Source organism: Plutella xylostella, chromosome 13 (genome assembly GCF_932276165.1).
Source record: "Plutella xylostella chromosome 13, ilPluXylo3.1, whole genome shotgun sequence".
Classification (NCBI taxonomy): Eukaryota; Metazoa; Arthropoda; class Insecta; order Lepidoptera; family Plutellidae; genus Plutella; species Plutella xylostella.
In genome coordinates this window covers 5137755-5157964 of record NC_063993.1, presented here as the reverse complement: position 1 = coordinate 5157964, position 20210 = coordinate 5137755, and the positions used below count along the sequence as shown (strand labels likewise).

Here is a 20210-nt window from a genome sequence, read left to right as displayed (position 1 = left end):
TTATTTTAAAATCATATTTTTCTACTAACAATGCAGATTTATTGGTAATCCCATATGTTCAGTCCCATCACTAGTGGCTGTACCCCATCACTATCACTTGTCAAACCGAATCGGCAACGTCACTTTCTTCTTATAATTAAAATTCTAACCATCAACATTGAAAATTGTAAAAGCAAGAATATACGCTGTATTTAAACTTATTTGGAGTCAGATTATTCATCCTCACCATCCTACAAGCATCTACGAGGAACATTGGTGACCACCGACGTGATAAATTCAACGCAGCTATCGACGGGCAAACCAGCGACATTGAGGTTACGCAACGTGCACACCTCGTGAGAACATTGAAAATCAGCAAGTTCTTGTTCTCCCTGATACCGCATCCCGCCAGCCGTTGGATCACAATTACAACCAACATAACTACAATCTTCAGTAACACAATATTTCAAGAAAACAACAAATTTCAAGGACAAGTCGGTGAAAACTGCTACGTCATTACGCCAACAAACGGACAACGGAGTCGAATATTCACCGGGAATCGATAATTTCCCTCAAGCTGAAGCCAGCCAGTTCACCAGGAGGTATAGTAAGCCACCCAGGAGCGCTGCAGCCAGAGCTAAACAGCAGGGAAGTGCCCTTCCTACCTATTTATTACTCCTTGCCCTGTCCAATTCGTTTATTCAGAGTTGTCAATGCTTTGATTGTTGCGTTATTGTTGCCTAGCATCTATATTTCACTTTTCTTGCATCCCACTAGTTGCTATAATGCAAAATATAAAAACCTAATCATTCACAAACTATATCTTGCTACGTTTGCACAAATAAGCTAGCTTGCTAAATACATATTCAAATTCAAAGCCAACTAACGATTATTACAATAATACATAATTACATCTTGTTGCTAAGGCGCATATCAGGGATAACCTACCTCTAAACCCATTGCAAGTCCCATACGCTAAGGCAAACAAAATAAACAATAACTAAGCAGCTATCATATCCATCTACTAACAATAAACTTCACACTAAGTTGTTATCAGTAAACTATTTATAAGTAATCAAACCACATTCAGTATTCAGTCAATAACGCTTTGCTTATTCTCCGCATTCCAGTTGTGTGGCCGCTGCCTCAGCTGATACCATAGTGTTGGCTCGCAGTGAGTGCCATCCCGTCCACGCCAGCCAGCCCAGCGAGGTCATTTAACCCACCATACACCACACAACCGAACTGAGAGCATCTATTATTAAGTTAAAGTATTATTTTAATTATTTCATTGACTAATTATTGGTTTACTTTGGTACAACTAAACAGTAGGTACTCTTAACTTATAACTGCACCATGTCACAAGGGGAGACTGCACCTAAGTCTCCATCAGAGAATCTAAAGCTAAATGTACCTCAGACTAGTTACTATAACAGTCTGAAGGATCTCAATACTAAGCGTAGTTCTGTAAAGGGCAGAATTACAAAATACAAAAATCTTTTAAAGAAAATAACCGAATCACATGATGTTTCGCCAACTGATTTGTGCATGCTAACCCAAAGGTTTGATAAGTTTCATGAGTTATATTCAACTTTTGATGAATTACAGTCTCAGATAGAATTATTAAATTCCTCTAATTTAGAGAGTGAACTCGACACTCGTGAAGAGTTAGAGGCTGAGTTTTCATTGCTTATTGCACAAACTCGAGTATATTTAGATAAGAACAAGTCTCATAAAAATGACTTTGAATCTGCATCTGAAAATGGGTCTCACAAGTCTAGTTGCAGCCACTCATGTGACAATGGTGTTGGTGCAAGCTTCAAACTGCCTATAATAAAAATATCGAACTTTGATGGTTCATATTTTAAGTGGTTGGAATTTAGAGATACTTTCACTTCTCTCATCCACAACAACAACCAAATTAAACCAATACACAAGTTTCATTACTTGAATTCTTACCTGGAAGGGGAGGCTGCTCGTGTCTTAACCAATCTAGAAGTAACGACTGATAATTACAAGGAAGCCTGGCGTCTCCTCTGTGAGAGATACAACAACGAAAAACAATTGATAAAAAATCACTTGAATTCTTTATGCAACATTCAACCTGTCGCCCGAGACTCCGCAAAGGGTTTGAGGTTCATAGTTGACCATGTTTCCAAGAACCTACGGGCATTGAGCTCTCTTGGTGAACCAACAACCTCCTGGGACACCCTCATCATTCATTTGGTCTCGGCAAAGCTCGACAACAATTCTACTTTTAAGTGGGAAGAATATAAAAATAATTTTGAAAAATCACCATCATTAAATGATTTTTTCACATTTCTAAAGGGTCGTGCAGACATTCTCGAGTCAGTTAACTATAATAAAACTGTCAACAATCACCCCAGACCGGACTCACACTCAACTTATAACAAACCTGATAAGTCACATACAAAATCTTTCGCAATTTCAGCCACTGATGCCCCTCCAGCTCCTGTGTGTGTGCTGTGCAATGGGAGTCATCGCATTTACGACTGCGCGTCGTTCCTGGCCATGTCCGTGGAGGACAGATGCTCGGAAGCAGCTCGTCTTCGCCTGTGTACCAACTGCTTGCGTAAAGGCCATTCTTCTCGCCAGTGCAGACTTCGTTCATGCTCCATTTGCAAATTGCGACACAACACTCTCCTCCATAGGAGTACCAACCGTGACCCTCCTCAGGCTCAAAATACCTCAAACGTAAATACATCCACCATGGAATCTGAGGTAGGTCAGGAAGAGAATAGCAACATAATTAGCATGTCTATTAACTCAAATACAAACGAAAGTATTTTACTTTCAACTGCTCTAGTTGATATTTACAATCCGAGTACTAAAAGTCACCTAACCATTCGTGTTCTTTTAGATAGCGGGAGCCAATCGTCTTTAATAAGTAGCGATCTAAAAACTAAGCTAAATTTGACTCCTCAGCCAACTCGAGTAAACATTGTAGGTGTAGGTAACATTATCACATCTAACTCATTGCAACGCTGCCTTGTACAAATTAAATCGAAGCACAGTAACTACTCAGCTGATGTGTCGTGTCTTGTACTGCCCAATTTAACTGGAAACTTGCCCAACAAGTCGTTTGATTTGTCTCAAATTAATTTACCGACCAACATAAAACTGGCTGACCCTACTTTCAATGTATCGGCACCTATAGATATGATAATTGGTGCTGACATCTTTTGGTCATTGATAGAATCAGATCAATTGTATTTAGGCTCAAAACAACCGGTCATGCGCAAGACCAAATTAGGTTGGGTATTGGCAGGCGCATTGTTTACACAAGATTATATTGATACAACAATAAATTGCAATCATGTTTCAACCATTGATTATCATTCAAGTGATTACATTTCTAATGAAACATTAGATAAAACTATAACAAAATTTTGGGAATCGGATCAAATTCCTGAATCATCAAATAAAGTTGTATACACAGATTTAGAAAAGGAATGTGAGCAACATTTCATTGATAACACAACTCGTAACGCAGAAGGCAGGTTTTGTGTCAAACTACCCCTTCTTTCAGAACCAGACTGTCTAGGTGATTCATTTAGATTAGCTAGGAGACAATTTTTTGCGTTAGAAAGGAGATTTAAAAACAATTTAGAACTGAAACTTTTATATTCTAAATTCATTGAAGAATACCACAAGCTAGGGCACCTATCTAAGTCAGATAGTTTGATTCCCAATCAATCCTACTTCATTCCACATCACGCTGTGTTGCGGCCAGCAAGTGAATCAACGGCATTACGTGTAGTGTTCAATGGAAGTGCTAGGACTACGTCAGGTTATTCTATCAATGATCTACAAATGACAGGACCCCACATTCAAGATTCTCTGTTCAATATAATACTGAGATTTCGCCAGTACGCTTACGTTTTGTCTGGAGACATCGAAAAGATGTACAGACAAGTGCAGGTCCATGAAAGTAACCGTAATTTGCAAATGATTTTGTGGCGTAGTAACGAAACTGAACCGTTACAGTCATTCAATTTAAACACGGTTACCTACGGGTATACCAGTTCAAGTTATTTAAGCACTCGCTGCTTATGGCAGCTAGGTGAAGAGTGCCATGATTCTAGGATAAAAGAGATCATACAAAACGATTTTCTGGTTGATGATTTATTAACTGGTAGCAATAATCAGGACGATTTATTACACATCAAAAGAACAATAGAGAGTTGTTTATCAAAGGGTTGTTTTAATTTACGCAAGTATCGTTCTAATGCTCCATCAGTTCTCGCTGATTCACAAAACACAGAAGGTAATCTAGTGATTAGTTCATCTTCCCATACATTAGGAGTTGGCTGGGATCCAAAAAATGATCTTATTCAATTTCCTAGTAGTTACAAAATTAAAAAGGATTCCCCAACAAAACGATCAATTTTGTCAGATTCATGTAAAATTTTTGACCCGTTGGGCTTATTAAGTTCAATTACTATTAAACCAAAACTATTAATCCAGAAGTTATGGATTGAAAAGGCGGATTGGGATACGCCTGTTAGTCAGGAAGTCATACAATCATGGCAATCATTTGTCAACAGCATAGAAAGCATACAAGATATAAACATTCCCAGACATGCATTTAGTATCAATGATAGTAGTGTAGAATTACATTGTTTTTGCGACGCGTCTAAGGTTGCATTTGGCACATGCCTTTATGTAAGGTGTATAGATACAGATGGCGCAGTTACAGTCCGCCTCTTATGTGCCAAGGCCAGGGTAGCATCAGTGAAGCCCACGACTATCCCCCGCCTTGAGCTAAGCGCATGCCTGCTCGGGGCGCAACTCGCAGCCGCCGTGTGTCGCGCTCTGCGATGTGTCATTACTCGCAAGTTCTTTTGGACGGACTCTTCTATCGCGTTGGCTTGGTTAGGTATGCGATACGACAGATTAAAAACGTTTGTCGCGAATCGGGTAGGTACTATCCTAGAGTTAACTGACGACTCTCAATGGCGTCATGTACCTTCAGACCAGAATCCCGCAGACCTTGCTTCACGCGGCATATCCCCATCGGATATAAAAAATTTAGATTTTTGGTTCAACGGCCCCTCATTTCTTTCACAACCAGAACACACATGGCCTACACTGAACACTAAACCTAATGATTTAAATGAAATACCTGAAATAAAAACAGTAAAAATTAATACATGCACAGAAAATACAAACAATAAACTCATAAATTTTGAAGATCATTCTAACCTAAACCGTTTACAACGATCATTTTCATACGTACTACGTTTCATTCATAATTGTAGAAACAAACAAAGAAAGACTGGTATTTTGCAGCCTGAGGAGCTCACTGCTTCTCTTGAATGGTTGGTAAAGCTAGCCCAAGAGGAAACTTTCTCAAAGGAGCTCAATATCCTGAAAAATAACAAACCACTCAATCCGAAGAACCCATTGTTATCTTTAAATCCATTTCTGGACTCTAATAATATTTTGAGAGTGGGAGGACGTCTAGATTCTTCTTGCTACTCATTTGAAAAGCGTCATCCCATGCTTCTTCACTCAAAGCATACGCTTACAAAGTTACTGTTTCGTCGTGAACACATACGTCTTCTTCATGCTGGTCCACAGCTATTACTTTCTTCCATAAGGGAATATATTTGGCCAATTGCTGGCAGAGATCTAGCTCGTACTACAGCAAGACAGTGTGTAGTCTGTCGCAAAGTAAGCGGTAAAACTACAACTCCTATCATGGGATCGTTACCTAAACAACGTGTTGACCCAGGGTTTCCCTTCTTGAGTACTGGTGTTGACTTTGCCGGACCATTTTTAATTACAGACAGAAAAGGAAGAGGGTGTAAGATAACTAAATGTTACTTATGTCTATTTGTTTGCTTCCGGTATAAATGCTTGCATCTAGAAGCTGTAAGTGAGCTTTCGAAAGATTCTTTTATATTATCATTGCGTCGTTTTATCTCTCGACGCGGGAAACCAAGGGAATTCTTTTGCGATAATGGCCGGAATTTCGTTGGTGCAGCCAGGGAAATCGGCGAATTCCTTACTTCTAACTCTGGTGACATATATGCCTTTTCTTCAGAGTTAGGAATCAAATTTAATTTTCAACCTGCATATGCTCCTCACTTCGGTGGGTTATGGGAGGCTGGCGTTAAGTCGGCAAAGTATTATTTAAAGCGTATTTTAGGCAACTGTCATTTAACATTCGAAGAATTGGCAACTTTGTTTACTCAAATTGAGGCTATCCTCAACAGTAGACCTTTATGTCCATTATCCTCATCCCCTAATGATTACCAACCTTTAACACCAGGGCATTTCCTAATTGGTCGTCCATTGCTGTCATTTCCATCACCAAATTTAGAAGATGCTAAGATGAGCAGACTAGACCGTTACCAGCGATTAGAGTATATCCGTCAACACTTTTGGAATCGATGGCAACGAGAATATGTCACGGAGATGCAACAGAGGCAAAAATGGCGCATTCCTACTAGACAACTGCAAATAGGCGACCTGGTACTTCTGAAAGAAGAGAATCTCCCCCCAATGTCTTGGAGGCTAGGACGTATAACATCTCTGTTCCCAGGAAAGGACAACGTAGCTCGGGTGGCTGAAGTCAAAACTACCCATGGTACATTCAGAAGAGGAGTGAAGTACCTCTGTCCTCTGCTGGAGCCTGCAGACACCTCTTTGGAACCTGAGGATTCCAAGGCCCCGGAGTATGTTCAGTCCCATCACTAGTGGCTGTACCCCATCACTATCACTTGTCAAACCGAATCGGCAACGTCACTTTCTTCTTATAATTAAAATTCTAACCATCAACATTGAAAATTGTAAAAGCAAGAATATACGCTGTATTTAAACTTATTTGGAGTCAGATTATTCATCCTCACCATCCTACAAGCATCTACGAGGAACACCATAGCTTCCATAAGTCTACGAGAGCTTTTCTGACCACAAAGTATTGAATTACGGAAGGTAATTAAATTCGCAGATCTGTTTACGTTTTACTTGCATTTGTACTTTTGACATTTCGAGCAACAGTGTGTTGAACTTACATACAATTATTACAAATTTTTAAATTTATATCCTGCGGGAGGCAACCGCCTCATCGCTGATACATCGCTAAGATCACGAAGTAACAAAATGCAACAATAAGCCCACGTGCCCCAAATAATACGATTATGGACAAAAAACTGCGGAATCGAATTTGAATTCGATATAATGGTTTCCGGAATTTGCCAAAACCATTTCGGTTTCGGATACATTAAGTGCGGCTTTTTGTTCAACGGAAGCTTTTTGGCGAAGAGTAAATCTCGGATTAAGTTGCAACTTTATGTGTTTTTTATCCTTAGCAGTGATTGTATACACACGTAGTAGTATGTTCATTCTAGGTTTCTATTTACTAACGACTAGCAACTTCAAGCAATGGTTAAAATAATAAGTATACATTTTCAAGGTCGTTTTAATCGGAGCTTAGAAAAGCTACTACTGTGTATATATTATATTTTTCATTAACCGTACCAACAGTTAAATCGCAGATTTAGTTTTAATTACTTTGTGAAACCTCTTACATTCGAATGCAATAATCGTAAAGTTTAATCTGCATTTTTGTTTAAATCGCATTTACATTAATTTATACCAGGATTTATGCGGTTACTGTGGTGCGGCGTTCAGTTGAAGATCTTTGGAAATACGCTGTAAATTGTAGACTCTGTAGTGTAGGTAAAGTCCGTATAATTATTGGAAGATATATATACATAAATAAAGAACCATAACAAAGCTACAAAATTGAACTTATTTAACAAGTGTAACACCGTTATCCATTATTTTATTTTTCTCCTTCTCAGTTCGCTTATCTTGCCTTTATTTCGCACATGTAAATGCATTTAGCTCCCACCTCTTTATCGTATTTTAACACCATTAATCTTGTATAACAATACTGGCTGCGCCGATGACTTCATTAAGAATTGTCACAGTGGGAAAACGTTAAACGGTGTTCCTCTTATTGTTATTTATCGATTAAATGCCTTGGCCGATAGCCGTGGCGGCGCAGGCAGGGTAAGAAGGGATAATGTGCTTTGTAAACCCACTGGACTGAAACAAGTTATACATAACCATAGTACAGGATTTTGTAACCTTTTTTGTGATGAAAAAGTTTACGTTTGATTCCGTTTTCTCCATAAACTTTGTGTAGAAGTGCCGTTTGTACGAGAAAACGTAATCTATTAAAATCATATTCATAGTCAATACCACCTATCATAAATGCTACTAGTTTTCTTTATTACTACAAACTTGTGATCACAGTACGTATACTGCAGTCAGCGACTATCGAAAATGCAAAGGGTTGTGTTAGAGACGCACCCTAAACGATCTAGTAGCTGAATGCCGACTTTTTGCAAAATGTCTACTAATATAAAATTTGATTGAAATTATCGCACTATGCCAACTTTCTCAAAATTTAGTACGTAGAGATCTCTGCATGCAGACTTTTTACAAAATTTCATTCAACTTATCGTATTATGCCAACTTTTTCAAATTTAAATACTAGAGGTCGCTGAATGCCGACAATCTCATAAAGCCGATTATTTTATTTCTTTAAAATTTATATCGTACAATGCCAACTTTCTTATTTTTAGAGTCTTACCGTATATGGATGCCGATGATCTTGTAGCTGAATGCCGACTTTAGTAGTAGAATAGTATTGATTCGTTCATAAAATGTTTATAGTGTATTGAATATGATTTATAAGTATATTCATAATAATTATACATACCTTCTTATTACCATCATGAGTATCTATTGAACGATAAGAATTTAGATTTCAGTTGTAATAATTTTATCCTACTTATAAGAGTAACTGTTGTAACTTGGTGGCGGTAAAATTGGTGATAAAAACGACAAAATTATATAAGGTTGGTATTTATTTATTATATTTTCTAAAGCTTACAGCTAGTTCGCTTGTTTCTTACAAAAATTCGGAAACAATATTTACACAATGCCATGATTCACAGCCTTCATCATTGAAACGACAATGTTCACAAAATAAATAACAATTGACTAGAGAACAAACTATTTACATAACATAACTATGCTAGCAACTTCACTTGTGTTGCCACCAGGAGATGGCGTCTAGCAGCTCGTCATCTTCCATAGGGCTGTGTTGCTCGGTGCTTGTTTGTAGGCTGTTGATGAAGTAGTTGGAGCCCCCGGAGTAGGCTGAGGAGACTCCCGAGGAACACTCGGAGTCCACCGGCGACGGCACCGAGTCCGAGTACGGAGACACGCGTCCCGCGAACACTCCCTCGTCCATATCCTGGTGGTAGGCCTCCATGGATGATACTTGTGTCGCTTGTTTAGGGATCCCCAGCGCTTCGTCACTCTCCTCGATGAGTCCCTCGAGGTGGCGGATGTACTCCACCACCATGCGCAGCGTGTCCACCTTGCTGAGCTTCTTGCCGGAGCCGCGGCGCGCGCCTCCCGACAGGGCGGCGATGACGGCCGCGGGCAGCCGCTTGCGCAGCGCGTTGAAGCCGTCGTTCACTTGTTTCACTCGGTTCCTCTCCCGGGCGTTGCGGCGCGCGATCGACACCGACTGCACCCCGGTGTACGGGGTGTTCTTGTAGTTGTACTTCCTCCGGTCCACGTTCAGGTCCAGCGTGAGGCACCGCTTGTCGGGTGCCGGAGCTATCGGCACCATTTTCGGAGCGTCAAAGTGCGGCCGCTGAGACACGAAGTACTCCGCGGGCTTGGCTAGCTGCATCTCGTGAAGCATGGCGTGCGGTCCTAGCGGCGGGAGCGAAGGCACTGCGGACGCACGGACGACTCGTAAACAGGTAGGGTTTGGGAAGGCAGGTGATACGCACTCGAAGGCGGACGGTAGATGAATGAGAGCGATGGGCGCCCGCGCAGCGTTTTATGGGCGCACCTTGTCGAAAAAAATGGAACCCCTCACTCCCGCGCTATTTCATAAATCTCTCCCTTTGTGTGCCGGGTACCTGCGCACCCCTTCGGAGATTCGACGAGACGTGAGTCTAATGAGTTTTATTGACCGGATTGCAATTAATTCAAAGCAATCCTCTGTGGCTTTTACATTCTATGTGTATATTGTCGGACATAATTATTATGAATGCAATTTATAAAACCTTTCATCGGTATGGACTTGCATGAAATGATTTGTGATCTCAAAATTTTAATATTTTTAAAGATATTAAGTTATGTTAAGCCATTGCAACAATGTATTGTAGTCAGCTTGAATATTATAATGTTATGATTTGTGAATATTATGTGGAATTATAGTCGATGGCGCCTAAGTAATATAAGAAGGTTTTCAGTTATAAATACAGCGACAAGTGGGAATCCTGCGGAGGTGCATAATACGCAATTGGAAATTTATTACGGTTGCTAAATAAATTGGACAACGGGCACACTTTATTGTATTTATATTTACAACAGAGACCATAACCAATAGAAATACCTACAACAAAATAAGTTCAAGAAATTTTAAATGCCATAAACATGATCCTTATTTTCGAGAACCCAAATGTGCTATTTGAACGTAGCGTTATTTGGGGGTTGATTCTCGCTAAGAAACCTTCGCACTGGGCGGCAGGGTGTTCACTAAAATTCAGAAAAAAACATTACCTTAATTTAGAACGAATGCAAGAGGCGTTTTTATTTGAGACAGAAGAGGTTATTGTCAACGTGAATGGCCGTCACTGTCACGGCCATTGTACGTAGACTGTTGTAAAAAGATTACACAAGAATGTGGGCCAAGCTTGAAGCCATTGAGTCAAGTAGGATGAATTGTTTAGAGGCATTCAATCATCCCATTGAGAAAGGCGCTAAACGCGATTTTAATAGACTCCTCGTCGCCCGGCGCTGGCCCGCAGACCTTTGTTCCATTCACGCATTTTATATACCTGTCCGTGGTTTTGCATAGTGTCTAAAGGAGCTACATTATTTTAAAAAGTAGATTTAGTTCCAATTTCTCCATAGTCGGTTATCTAACCGACCAGGGATTGGTTAATCAGTTATACTCCATATAAAATTCTTGACAGATGTGTCAACAAAAGTCAACCACTAATACCCGGTTATGCTCTAACCGACTATGGAGAAATTAGCACTTAAACATTTAGGTACTAATTAAGTTAGTGGCATGGAGTAGGTAATTTATGCCATATTTTTTTAAACAAAAAATTTCATGAAAATAGTTCCAGGTATCAATTAATTTAATTATTTTCAGTATATACCGACACGTACGTGTGTCGAACGAAAATAAACATAAGTTAGGTACTTTTAAACGTTCCACAGTGACATTATATGGAAGAGCAATGGCAGGGAGAACTTTTTCATTGCTCGCGAGTGTATATATAATTATATGGAGTGGCTACGTTAACTTTCTTTATGTTAAGTACAGTAAATTCAAAAGGATTGGAAGTTAAGTATTTTCACACCAGGAATGACTATGAAGATTTCATAACTCCCGAGAGTCGTATAACTTCTCACTTCTCACACAATCAGCCTCTTCGGCCGAATATTCCTTCCATCCATCATTCACAGCAAAATCTTTTCCTGTAAGTGAATTCGCAAAACGATATCTAAAGAATTGTGGGAGTGATACTGTCGCGGACAAAACGAGAATGACAATAGCACCACGGGCGTGCTACAATACGCTCGTCAAATAACATTTAGCCGGCCCACACCTTAGAATATCGCAAAATAGAGACATCTCAGGACACAATGCCGTATGAAGGAGCGAATAGAATCATAAACGATAATTACAACCTTTGTATCCCCATTCATTTTGCGATCCTAAAACGATTTTAACAATGCCCTCAACGGACGACGTCGTGGTTTGGTGATGTGACAGAGCATCGAGCTTTATTATCCATAGAGGTATGTAAATAAAAAAAGTTTCAATATCTATTTATTTAAATCTATAAGGTAGATTATCTGTATATTATGTATGTATAATATACAGTACAGATACTTACATTTTTAAAACCAAGCTGGAAATTGTAACAGTGAAAAGTTGTGGAGTTCATATTAACTAATTATGCAATTTTGAAGCGCTAGAATCTGAATCGCATAAACCTGTGGGTTGACTGCTAGAAAATTTGTTTAGCATCAAGTCCAACTTTTGTACACTTATGTTTGTGTTAGTGAAATAAAATATTAAATATATTAGGCGGTAAAGACGAAGGTATATTTCTGTAATACTAGTAGTTATAATTCATACCATTTCCGTCTCGTACAGTCCAATGTCTTTTTTGGTCGTTTGCAATTAAAAAGTAGATGCAATTACTACAAAGTTTTATCAACTGCAAGCGTTTACTTGCAATCTAGTAATCGTTGTTGGTGATCAAGTTTACATACTTCGAGCAAGGAGGCTGAGCACATTCGTAATAAACTCATTCACTCGATTGCAGACGAGAGGAATACACTTGACAGTTCCATTACCACGCCAATAAGATTATAGACCGGGAGCCGACTGTGACTATGTTATTTTTATTAACAAACTGCTCAAAAAATTATATTTTTTGAGTTTGATTTTTGATTAAGTACTTACACGGAGGCAGTAAATAGTGAGTATTTAGACTATTTAGTATACCTCTAAAATTATGACACATAATTAACAGAAACTGGGTTACTATAGTAGCTATCACGCAAGGCTAATTCTATGCAGTGGGTTGCCGTTATCATTAATCCTATAAATTTCAAATTTAATAATATCGTTAATATCTATAATTAACTAAAGTATTATAGGTACATTACATTTTCATTAGCAATTCCTTTCATTCGAGCTACACCAACTTACCACATTTAATTTCGCAGCTCCCACACCACCGTCAATATTTTTAATCCGTTCAATGCCAACCCCCGATATCTGCACAGTGCCGGTGTGGTCCAAGAGACGACTCTACGGTTTTGATCGATAAAGTTGTAAGCTTAATTACTAAACTGGACAAGTGGAAATACGCAAGTAAAGGTTGCGGTAAAAGACACCGCCACCGTCGCACGCGTAGCATTACTAACTAAACTCTTTTGCAAATCTCACTTACTGCATTCCACGGAAATGAAGTCGTGTGATAATTAGGTCTTCACCGGTGTTCCTCCGTAAATTGTCACTTCGAATGCTAAATAATTTTACTATCTTCGTGCGTTGTGAGGTCCGACGAAACTTATATAATTAAATAATTACTAAAATTTTAATTTATTATATTTAATATTAGATATACCTGTATATAGGATTTCAGAATAAAAAACACATTGATGTAGAAGAAAAAGGGTTTCTTGAAAATGTAATAATGTTTAAAATATCAGGAAGATAATTAAGTATTATTAAATAAATATTTCGCTAAATATCAATAGGTCATACTCACACATGCTACAAAATGATTAGAAAGTCATGATTTTCGGAAGAATTATGATTAATAGGCCTCAAAAAGGGGTCAGGAGGAAACCGTCAAAGAAATCCACAGACAGATGCAGGATCTAATATTTATTATTTGCGATATATAAAGTGTTTGGCGCAAGCCACATAGGCACACCTTGCGAACATGTGGGGTGCAATCCTTTCACATCTGCGCATCTTGCACTGATTTTTATTTATGAATAATATGACGAATTGTTGTAACCTTCGGGTCCTATAGGTACGCATTTCGCACCTTTCCGGATGCTGCTATGATAGCGGATGTGATCTCGATTTGAAATCGTGTTTATGTCACAACCATAACACCTTTAAGCTCTCTAACATTTTGTGTCCTGTGCAGCGAGCACATGATTCGATATATACTATTTTCGAATCTACACAAAGGGTCACTTTTACCAAACGCTAAACGTATTTAAATCAAATCTTAAATACATTTTGTACTGAAATACGTATGACAGGCTACTAAATACGTTTAGCGTTTGGTGAAATTCCACCTAACATATGGAAAAAACAAATGTCACTTTTGGAACTAACTTTGCCTTACATTGTGACAGTGACAGTTGACGATACGCAACGATAACGGAGGTTCGAAACTTGTGCTCGTGACTCTGGTCCTGGTGATATCGCGCGAACTTCCCAAAGGCTGCACGGTGTAATCTACACGAGCCAAGGCAACTTCTGAAAACTCTGAAAAATTATAGGTAGCTTGTAAATTTTAGTACTTGATGTTATTTAATACGTCGGCGTCGCGTCGGTAACATAATTTACTTTCCTTCTCGTCGGTTACATTTCGAGACTACACTGATAAAACTCCATGCTGTATAACAACAACACACAAAATATCAATCAGATTATAGATTTTTTTTAAGTTCTACACTAAAATAGGCTTTTAAAAGATCCATCAAAACCCGCCTTTTAGATTTCTAAAGCGGAATTAAGATGTTAAAAGTGCGTGGCAGCCATCAATCGTACACGGGGCGCATTTAATAAAGTTACACGGACGACAGTGTGCCAAGGAGGTCGCATTGTTGCGCAACATACTGTCCTTTTACAAACACATTAGCGGTTTAATGCCCACTCGGCTATTGTACACATGTTAGTGGCTTTTACCTCAAATAAAACTTTTTTTTTTCTACAAAACTTGACAACTTCTTGGAGATAACTCGATGTGTGGCATCGGGACGACGAATAGAAAGTGTGTTTGTCATAGTTTTATTATAAGTTTAATTGCCTTTAAAGCCGAAATTTCGAGTTCCACTATGATTTTTCTTAGCCCCGCGACTTGTGGCATATCCAGCAGAGATACAATTAGGCCTCATTAACCTAAGAATGATAGTTTTCTTCCAAATTTCGGTCTGGCTAATTGTAATGCATACTGTAGAGCTATGTAATTTAATACTTAATTATGCTTTTAATGAAATATAAATAATATTGTAGCATAACTCATTGGTTAAACACAGTCATTACTGGAGTGGTGGTGTGAAGGGGCTATTAAGAGAGTCGTTTCATTAGGCCCGCCTGGAAGAGGCCGCCAGGGCGTTGTGTTTTGAGGGTCAACGAATTTCTTGGCTAAATAGTACAGTTTGTCAGTGTATTTTATGCTTATTAAACATTTTATATAAATTATAATAATAGAAACAGCTAAACCTAAACGCCTAAACATAATGGCAAACGATTTAAAATCGAGCAATAATAAGTATATTATCTATCGAAACTGTTAAGGAGCGGACAAGATTGTGACGTCTACGCATTTATTCATTAGTTCAATACGATCACTTTTTTAATACAATATATTTTTTCTTGGAGATGAGGGTCATGTACTCGTAGGTACTTATTTATGTGAGTAGGTACTGTAGAATAAAAAAGTGTTCAAATTCGCACACCTCCGCCTCTGCTGTAGACCGTACTAAACTTAAACCATTTTACGATTATTACGGTTTGGTAATTAATAATCTGTTTGCTACTGTTTTGTAATGATAATTGCCAATAACTCATGTTTCCTCTCAGTAGACACTGGACAAATAAACAAATGCACTAAGTCTATATATAAAAGCTTTTTGACGCAAAAAATCTTATACTATTAGGTTAGTAATCTTCTGATTTTAAATTCATATTAGTTACATTTATGTTTTTTATTATTATTTATTAAGATAGGCAGTTTTATAATAGTATTATATTTATAGGTTCTCTTTTATTTTAGGTTGTTAATTAGTTTTAGAGCTTAATATTTAATACCAACTATCATTACTACTAATAATAATCAATTATTTATTTATTCAAATACTGTAAACAAATTGGATTATCAATTTGTGACCTGCGAGCGTTGAAGGGAATCTTTGGGAGGTCCAAATAATTCTAACAAATCGGAAATTTCACCCAAAAACTTGAATGAAAGATGAAGCGTTAAAATCACCCTCATTTGAAGGGTTAAGGTATCTACTGTAACAGTAGGAAGGTCATATAATTTGATTTGGCGTGACAATTTATTACCTAATCAGGTTTAAGCTATGCCGTGATGAAGAATTTACAAAAAATATATTATAATATTCACTGCGATAAATGCGTGAGAATGGGAATGTGCTCCAAAAATAAGATTGTTCCGAAAAATACTTGTTTAGTACTTACTTCGTTCGTTTGTATTAAATTAACACGTCAAAGTTGAACAAATTGTATGATTGTTTTTGCACCGCAAATATTTGCTTCCAATACACTAATTAAGAAAATCGTTTGTATCCACAATATTTCCAGTGCTGTTGGTTTTTATTCTGAAGATGGATGGGGTGTGATTTAGCAAAAGGAAGGTAGCTTATTGTTTCGAATCTTGTTGGTAATTTTGGGTGAATTTATGGCTGGAGTGGAGATGTGTGAATTATTGTTCAGTTATTAACATCACAATAAAACTCTGCCTGTAGTTAGGGATATGGCTGTTTTAACTGGACTTTCCGCTTCACGTTATATTTTACTGACAACGATTATTTATTTATTTTCAATAACTTAATATACCCTTACAGATGGATAAGTCTGTTAAAAAAATATTAGGTACACAATTGCTTAGGTATAAGTAAAAAATACATTTTCACTCACGGGCAATGACAAAGTTCGAGGGAGAAAAGCACCACATTTGTAGTTATTTGTTTTTACTTTGCTTACTGTACGTGGCGGAGCTACCTAGACCTACACCGGAGGTATACGACTATATTAGCATGTTGAAAAGATATTTAACCATCTCCCAATAAGTACCAGGCTACTCCCACGTTGCGAGCTCTTAACAAAAATACAAATTTCAATACAGCCTCCAATTGGCGTCGTATAAAGATATTAATTACAAAATTTAAATACACAAATTGCCAGTTAAATTGAACATACATGAAATATGTATTTTTAAGGTTGCTATTGACTTTTGCGTATTAATTACCCTCGTATTGGGTTCGTTTAGTTTATTGGTTTAAATTAGTCTTATTTTTCATTAATTACAATATCGTTAAAAAGCGGTAAGTAATAATTCACTTTTATTTTTTCGAGACAATTACTCTGTTTTTATTAATAACACATCCTAATTATTATTTGAGTAAGTTTTTTTTTTCATGAAACAAATCTACGGGCATAATAGTAATTTGACCACATCTGGGAAAGAACCGATAACCGTTAGGCACGAAATGGAAAATTGATTTAAGAGGGATGGTTTGGTTACCTGTGTCAGGTGACGAAGAGAGGTAAAACTGGTACAATTGAAAGCGAAATCTATTTCTTTTTGCCCTCCATGCAGTCGACCATTCCATAGATACCCTAAGGGTGTTTGGACAATATTCTTAACCTTAGGATTTTATCTACAAACTGGTAAAAGTAATAAATTCAGAATCCGCCCTGGGTTGTTTGAATAGCAAATGATGCTCCCATTTCGGCTCATCTTCAGATCCGAGATACGGTATTAATACTCGTTTACTTTGATAAAACAAATATTAATTTGCATATCAAGATCGGCCTCTGTGTTTCGCCGATTTTGCTGATTGAGTAGAGTGTAATATGTCTTGATACTTTACTTTCATCTACGGACATTTTTCAAGTATAAGTAGGGTCTAGAGCTGGTCATGTGATTTGAAACCATAGTGGTTAAATAAGTATAAGTATATCATTCAATCAATATTTATATATTTTTTTAAGTCACAACTTTACTATACTGACGCTATAGATATTGGGAATTCATTATTATTTAATAAATTATATACCACAAAACAAACAGCTTAACTTAACATGTTTAAAAATAAAAACTTCTTGTACATTATACACGATAGTTTACAAGAGCGCAAATGTTAACATTATTCCAGCTGACTACACGGCTTAATCCCAAATGCGGTTAGCGAGAGCGTTCAAATATAAGTAATAGCTTAATACCACGTTGTTTCAGCTAAGGTGGCTGGTTTCTCGACTAAAGCTGTATGAGTGGCGGTTCGTTTAACAAATGTATGTTATTAGTACATCGAACGTTTAGGCTACAAGCTACAAATACAATGGTGTTAGCCACTTTTGTTTGGCTAACTTTTATTTTTTGGCTGCAAGACTTTTTTGCACCGCCAAAAAGGTGGAGTGTTTACCTTATTATTAATGAATATGTGCTGCTGACTATAATTGTAATCTAATACAAAACGATAAAGATATATTGAAACTATAATTAGACTGAAGAAGGTAGTTAATATTGAAATGGATGGGAAAGCTGCACAAATTATAAACCTAGTATGAGAGTAAGCTCTTAAAATTTACTGCAAATTACCAAGACTTGAAATGAAAGAAGCGACCAATGATAATGTATCTAAATCATAACGGGATTAATAAGTATTTATTTATTACGTATTTATAGTCTGAATGTAGTGAATGAATACACACATTCGCGTGCAAGTTTGTAATATCGCATGAGTTTGACTTCAATTACAATATTTATTTACTTTTTTATGGCGCTAACTTTCAAACATGGCTTTCATGAAAACTTAATTTTTATTTAATGCAAGTACTTCTTCATCCCACGAGACTTGAACCAATTATTGGTAATATCCCGCAGAGCATCTGAGTACATCCAATTTTACAACTTGCTTTTACAATTTTACAATTTTATATGATTTGCCAGGGAATCCATATCTTTTATTCGCAAAAATGTTAAATAAAGTTATCTGCTACACCAACAGTTGACTTCATTAACATGACTTGGTATTACTTTTTACAGTTGAGTAGCGTGACTTCTCTTTTTTACAAGTTATGTTTTTGATTGCATAAAGTTATCTGCTACAGCAACAGTAGATGTCATTAATATGTACACATTTGAACTTTGTGACAATATTATTCGAAAAATTACACATCCAATATGATGGTGTATGTATCGATTCGATACTTACTGTACTCCTCACTATCAATATTTACTTAATCTTTCGGGTACAGTATCGCTTCCTAAGCTCAACGGTGTCTTCCTGGATCCCTCATTTTGCTTGACGAAAAACTAAGCTTTTCACAGCTAGAAAAGCTAACCACGGCTCTATCTCACATGAACATGCCAAGTGCCAATCGCAAGACAGGTCTCCGAAACTTTGTCGTCATCCGAGACTTCCAAGAGTAGCGCCCCTGAGGCCTGAAGCGGCCACCCACCCCGCGCCCCACGCGTCGCGGCCTCTGTGACGGATCCCGCCACGCCCCTCATTTGTTATACAAATTTTATACTACCCCGCCAGCCGCGCGGGAACAATGCGCCGCCACCGATTTGCATGCGCATGCGCCGCCAGTTGCTAAAAAGCCGCGTTTTTGAGGAAAACTAGAAATTCTGCAGTTTTGTTTTAGTATAGTGGAGGTATGTTGTACTTTCTAAGTTATATTTGAAATAACAATAATACCTTGATTATATTTTGAACAAATAAATACACGTACTAATTCAAAGAAATCTCAGTTGCAAAAAAAATAAACAAAAACAAGCAATTTCTATTATTCCAAAAATAAACATGCCAACTGAACCGACTGATAGTTGTGTCGAGATTTCATTAAATTGTTCATTACCCGCAGACAATAAGCAATTGTACGGAGGCAGTCGAGATTGAGACTGCAGGTACAGTGGGCCGCGGGGCTCGGCTTCTTGATTAAATAAACCTTCAGAGTCTTCAAGCACGTCACGCCGCCGGCCAACTGTCCCTCGCACTCATATCGCACCGCCGCTTGTCATTACTTCATAGGAACACACCAAAAATGAACCTTCTTTTACCCCACTTACAGTTCGTTATTGCAGTTGAAAGGTTAATTTAATATTATTTACAAACATTGTTTACAGTGATTCTCGCTGTGTGAATTGACCTCAATTGTTTTTTTTATTCGGTAGAGATATCACGCTTCTCCTGCGGGTATTACACTAAAAGGTTTTGCATTTTGTTTTTCCGATATAAAATTACGTTACACCCCCCAGTCTTATGTGAGATTGCCACACAGATAGAAGGAAACATGTGGGTTTTATTAATTTTATATTCCATAACAGTTATAATTATGATAAGCACTTCAGCAATTATTGGAATAATTGCTAAGTAAATAAGGCTATAAAGCTCAAAATAAGTTTTGCAAATGGAATTGTTAATACGAGATGAGGCTACTTTGGATACTTTGTAACATTTACTGTAACTGCAAGGCGCAATTATAATTCTCAATTAAATTAATTGAAACTAATAAAATATTTTACGCATCAATTTCTCGGAGGAATAACATGGATTACCGTATTTACTTTCTCAATATGCAGCAACTGTGTAACATCTAAACCTAAAGCTTAAAACCTACTAGCATACAGTATATA

At 37.6% G+C, this 20210-nt stretch overlaps 3 protein-coding genes across 3 annotated transcripts; 2 read left to right on the top strand and 1 right to left on the bottom strand.

Moving 5' to 3' along the window:
• The first annotated feature begins 780 nt into the window (after positions 1–780).
• LOC125489346 lies at positions 781–2884 on the top strand. The gene is made up of 2 exons (XM_048625030.1): positions 781–2721; positions 2861–2884. Exons 1-2 carry the CDS (start codon positions 1336–1338, stop codon positions 2882–2884), a joined length of 1410 nt encoding a protein of 469 aa, XP_048480987.1. The 5' UTR covers positions 781–1335.
• A 457-nt stretch (positions 2885–3341) lies between these two features.
• On the top strand, positions 3342–6705 carry LOC125489345. Its single transcript, XM_048625029.1, has 2 exons — positions 3342–6025; positions 6278–6705. Exons 1-2 carry the CDS (start codon positions 3814–3816, stop codon positions 6703–6705), a joined length of 2640 nt encoding a protein of 879 aa, XP_048480986.1. The 5' UTR covers positions 3342–3813.
• A 2168-nt stretch (positions 6706–8873) lies between these two features.
• LOC105384406 (achaete-scute complex protein T3) lies at positions 8874–9866 on the bottom strand. The gene has a single exon (XM_011554635.3). The coding sequence runs from the start codon at positions 9737–9739 to the stop codon at positions 9068–9070; it is 672 nt and encodes a 223-aa protein (XP_011552937.3). The 5' UTR covers positions 9740–9866; the 3' UTR covers positions 8874–9067.
• Positions 9867–20210: the final 10344 nt, after the last annotated feature.

Excerpts from the sequence above, each read along its gene's own strand:
- LOC125489345 (XM_048625029.1), top strand. The coding sequence starts at position 3,814 with ATGACAGGACCCCACATTCAAGATTCTCTGTTCAATATAATACTGAGA. Across the intron at positions 6,026-6,277 it reads ATTCCTTACTTCTAACTCTG|GGCATTTCCTAATTGGTCGT; the intron begins GTGACATATATG and ends CTTTAACACCAG.
- LOC105384406 (XM_011554635.3), bottom strand. The coding sequence starts at position 9,739 with ATGCTTCACGAGATGCAGCTAGCCAAGCCCGCGGAGTACTTCGTGTCT.
- LOC125489346 (XM_048625030.1), top strand. The coding sequence starts at position 1,336 with ATGTCACAAGGGGAGACTGCACCTAAGTCTCCATCAGAGAATCTAAAG. Across the intron at positions 2,722-2,860 it reads CATCCACCATGGAATCTGAG|ATAGCGGGAGCCAATCGTCT; the intron begins GTAGGTCAGGAA and ends GTGTTCTTTTAG.